This window comes from Patagioenas fasciata, chromosome 13 (genome assembly GCF_037038585.1).
Source record: "Patagioenas fasciata isolate bPatFas1 chromosome 13, bPatFas1.hap1, whole genome shotgun sequence".
NCBI classification, from domain to species: Eukaryota; Metazoa; Chordata; class Aves; order Columbiformes; family Columbidae; genus Patagioenas; species Patagioenas fasciata.
In genome coordinates this window covers 15444162-15448477 of record NC_092532.1, presented here as the reverse complement: position 1 = coordinate 15448477, position 4316 = coordinate 15444162, and the positions used below count along the sequence as shown (strand labels likewise).

The following is a 4316-nucleotide window of genomic DNA, read 5'->3' as shown; positions in this document are numbered from 1 at the left end:
CCTCCCGTCGCCATGGCGGCGCCTTAAACAGGCAGCGGCGGCCGCCCCCCCCCCGCCTCAGAGCGCGGCGCCGGGAGGTGAGTGACCGGGAGAGCGAGCGCGGCCGCGGCGGAGCCGGGACCTCCTGGTCCCGGGGCATGGCAGCAGCGGCTCCCCCCGGGACCCCGGCTCCGACCGCTGCGCGTCCCGGGGCTGGTGCGCGGGAGTGGGGGGGGACTGAGCGGCGGAGCGGGTCGCGGGGTCCCGCTAACCTGATACCCCCAAGCACGGGTGGCGAGCTCCAGGTGGGAAGGTCCCAGCTCCGCTGTGCGGGTCCGCGCGGTGCGGGGCGGCCCCGCAGGGGCTCGGGGCGGCGGGTACCCCGCGGGAGCCCGGGGACAGGCGGGGAGCAGCGGCTGCCGTGTCCCGCCTCCCCGCTCCTCCCTAGCGACGGTTGCCAGGCAACACTGCTCCTCCCTAGCGACAGTCGCCAGGCAACGCCGCTCCTCCCTAGCGACGGTCGCCCGGCAGCACAAGGGCTGTCGGCGCAGCAGCCGAGCCCTCTGCTCCTTCGTGCCCCTTTCTGCCTCCTGCCAAGGCCCTGCGGGGGTCCATCCCGATCCCCGCACCTGGGCACTGGGCGAGGTATCCGCTCTGTGCGTTGGGATGCTGGAGCCACAACTGGGTAGCGCTGCGCCCGGTCCTGGCTGAGATGCTGTGGGTGCTCAGCACATGGCAAGGGATGCTGAGCTGGCAGGGTGAGGCTGGCAAGACAACGTCGAGGGGGGGCGGGAGCTGGGGTGGGACAGCGGCCACAGCTCTGTGTGGGAACACAGAGGTCCATCTGCAACTGGGCACTCCAGTGCCACAGGCTGCAGGGCACTGTGATTGACCCAGCTTTGTGGGGCACGTTGCAGGGTTGGGGTGCTGCCAGATCCATGCAGGAGGATGTGGCTGTTGGTAGATCCAGCAGGCAGGGGAGAGTTAGGCTGGAGGCAGGCAGTAGTGCCATTTTTCATCATCGGCGAGCACAAGGAAGGCGGCTGCATTGCGTCATTCCTGGAGAGTGCTCCCGAGGGGACAGGCTGATGCGCTCACTCCTCGCCAGCCCCTGGAGCCGACAGCCTCACCGCTGACAGCTCTCAATTGGAACCTCCATCCCCTAAGACACGTCTCTGTTGTTGGCTTTGGGGCTTGTCCGAGGCTGCCGCCAGCTCTCACCCCACAACGCCCCACTCCTGCTGCGGTCCCTCCACCCTCGTCAGCCTTTATCCTCCTCCTCCTGCCCTCACAGAGCAACTGAGCTCTGCCGGTGCTGCCAGCCAGAGCCTGGGTGGTAACAAACAGCTCTGCACCTCGTCCTGCAGCCCCATGGCCGGGAGCGCTGAGATGGCATCCCTGGAGGAGAGCTTCCGCAAATTCGCTATCTATGGCGACACCAAGGCTACGGGGCAAGAAATGAATGGGAAGAACTGGGCCAAGCTGTGCAAAGACTGCAAAGTCACTGACGGCAAAAGTGTCACCAGCACCGACGTGGACATTGTCTTCTCCAAGGTGAAGTAAGTGACTCAGCTTCTTGGGGCCTCCAGCCGCTCAGAGGCTGGGGATGCTCTTGCGGCATGGGCAGGGTGACAGTGCCTGGGTGTGGTGATCCCAGGGAGGGGTGGTACCCGAGCTGCATGCCCAGGCCATCCATGGTCCCCCCATCAGGAGGCAGCAGGTGCTGCCTTGTGGCATCCTGCCTTTGGGGAGTTTGTGTGGCTGCTTTTGCAAGACCTGGTATTAAATTCATCTGTATTTGGGGGGTAGGAGGTTCAGATTTTGGGGCAGGGGCTGTGCTGTTTCTCCTGCTCCCAGGCATTGTAGTGGGCCTGTCTGGTTCTGCCAGGTTCCTATATAGCAAGAAGGTGCTGCAGGGAGCAGAGGAAGGTGTTCATGCGTGTCCCATGTAACATGTCACAGCCCATTCCTCGGTCTGACCAGCCCACCCCTGAGCTTGGTGAGAGGTCTGGTCTTTGCTCCTCAGAGGTCACAGGGGGCAGCTAAAGGGCTAAAGACGCCTGGGGTTGCTTTCAGGGTCCCTGAGGACATGGTGACACCAAATCTTCTGCACCAGGGTGCAGGAGCAAAGATGGGTGGAGAACCTCCTCCCTACACACCCTCTATCCAGGCATCCCCTTCCTCCCTGGTACAGCTGGGAGGGTCTAAGCATGGGGAGGTTTTCAATGCGTAGGAGAGTGGGTTGCTGTGCTGCCCCAGAGATGAGAATCAGGTACTTGTGGGAGAGATGCTCTGTGCACGCCCTTCCGAATTTGTCCAGATAAGGACTGCTGCCTGTCAGAGGGGAGAGCGTGTGGGACTGAGGGGTGACCTTATTAATATTTATAAATATATAAAGGGTGAGTGCCATGAGGATGGAGCCAGGCTCTTCTTGGTGGCGAACAATGATAGGAGAAGGGGTGATGGGATCAAGCTGGAACACAAGAGGTTCCACTTAAAGTTGAGAAAAAACTTCTTCTCAGTGAGTGTGACAGACACTGGACCAGGCTGCCTAGGGAGGTTGTGGAGTCTCCTTCCCTGGAGACATTCAAACCCACCTGGACATGTTCCTGTGCGACCTCACCGAGGCGTTCCTGCTCCCCCAGGGGGATTGGACTAGATGATCTTTTGAGGTCCTTTCCAATCCCAAACATACTGTGATACTGTGACATCCTAGGAAGCCTGAGAGCAGTGGGATGCATGTCCCCTCCTGCCACCAGCACCCAATTCCCAAAGCACTCCCATGCAGGGACGAGGTTTTGGCCACTGGGGACTTTAAGAGCATGTGTCTGGAAAGCTCCTGGAGCTCATCACCAGTTGTGCCCAGCCTGACCCATTCAGCTGGGAGTGCCCTGGCTGTAGCTGCATTTTGGAGGTGGCCGATGGGCCCGAGGCTGGTGGAGGACAAAGCCCCATGCAGCTCATCTTGCTGCAGCCCTGTTTGGAGGCACAAGCTGAGGTCATGCTGATGGCACCCTGGGTTTTGTGCTTGCAGAGGGAAGACAGCCCGTGTCATCAGCTACGAGGAGTTCAAGAAGGCTCTGGAGGAGCTGGCCCCCAAGAGATTTAAGGATAAGAGCAAAGAAGAGGCGTATGAGGCCATCTGCCAGCTGGTGGCAGGGAAGGAGCCCATTAACGTGGGTGTCACGGTGAGTGAAGAGGCCCTGGGAGCAGGAGGGTGGGGTGGGAGGGAGGACAGAGCTCTGCCTGCAGCTGAGCAGAGACACTTTCCAGGAGATGCCGTGGCCCTGGGTCGGCTGGGGATTGCACAGGTCCAGTGGGCACCGCAGGGTTCTCAGTGGGCATCAGGAGCTTGTATGGAGCAATGGATGAAGGGGATGGGGCATGTTCTTGACTCATGTGTCCCATCTCCCCACTGCAGAAAGCCAAGACAGTGGGGGCCGTGGAGAGGCTGACGGACACCTCCAAGTACACGGGATCCCACAAGGAGCGCTTTGACGAGAGCGGCAAGGGCAAGGGCAAGAGTGGGCGGGAGAACATCGTGGACAACAGCGGCTACGTCAGTGCCTACAAGAATGCGGGCACCTATGATGCTAAAGTGAAAAAGTAGGGACAGGTGCCCACGGCACCCACCCAGTCCCTGTGCGTCGGCCGTGAGGCCGGTGCTTGCGTCAGCCTTGGAACGTGCCCGTATGACGTGGGACCCGGGGGGCTGCACTGGGGCCAGCCCCAGGCTGGCAGGATGTCGGCCACCCAGCGCTGATGTGATTGGGAAGTCACTGGGCTGTGTGCTCTGCCCTGGCGCTACGTCTGTCCCTGCCCTGTGCTGTGACACCCCAGCCCCTCCTGTGCCCCCTGTGTTGTCACCCCCGGCCCCCCACCACTGGTAACACCCACCGTACTAACAGTACTGCTTCTCAGGGCTCCTCTGCCCCACTGGCACCCAGACCTTCCCTACCTCAGCCCTAGCTTTTGGGGCACCCTCCCTATCAGTCCCATCGGGAACAGCAAGCCTGTGTTCCCTGCAGACCTCCCGGGGACCCACCTTAACCCTGCACCAGTTACACCACAGCCACCTTCTGCCTCCCCTCACCACGGGGCTGCCCAGCTTTGCCGCTTGCCCAGCACCGCGGGAGGCTCACACCCTGTGGTGTTGCCAGGATGCTCCCAGCCCAGCCTTGGGATGCACCCTGGGGAGCTCAGTGTTGCCTGGCTGTCAACAGAGGTCTCTGACCTGAACCCCCGTGGCCCCCTGCTGCCTTCGCGAAGCCCAAACCAAAGGCTGCTGCAGACCCGCGCTGTAACCCGGCTCTGCAATAAAACCCTGTCCGCACTGA

General features: G+C 61.8%; 1 protein-coding gene across 2 annotated transcripts; it reads left to right on the top strand.

Annotated features, from left to right (window-relative positions):
- TPPP3 (tubulin polymerization promoting protein family member 3) lies at window positions 1–4316 on the top strand. 2 transcript variants are annotated; one of them, XM_065848665.2, is made up of 4 exons: window positions 1–77; window positions 1347–1538; window positions 3014–3167; window positions 3401–4316. In XM_065848665.2, the coding sequence occupies exons 2-4, from the start codon at window positions 1351–1353 to the stop codon at window positions 3587–3589; spliced, it is 531 nt and encodes a 176-aa protein (XP_065704737.1). In that variant the 5' UTR covers window positions 1–77; window positions 1347–1350; the 3' UTR covers window positions 3590–4316. The 2 variants fall into 2 exon arrangements, with proteins under 2 accessions (XP_065704737.1, XP_065704736.1); XM_065848664.2 differs by lacking the exon at window positions 1–77 and adding an exon at window positions 447–737.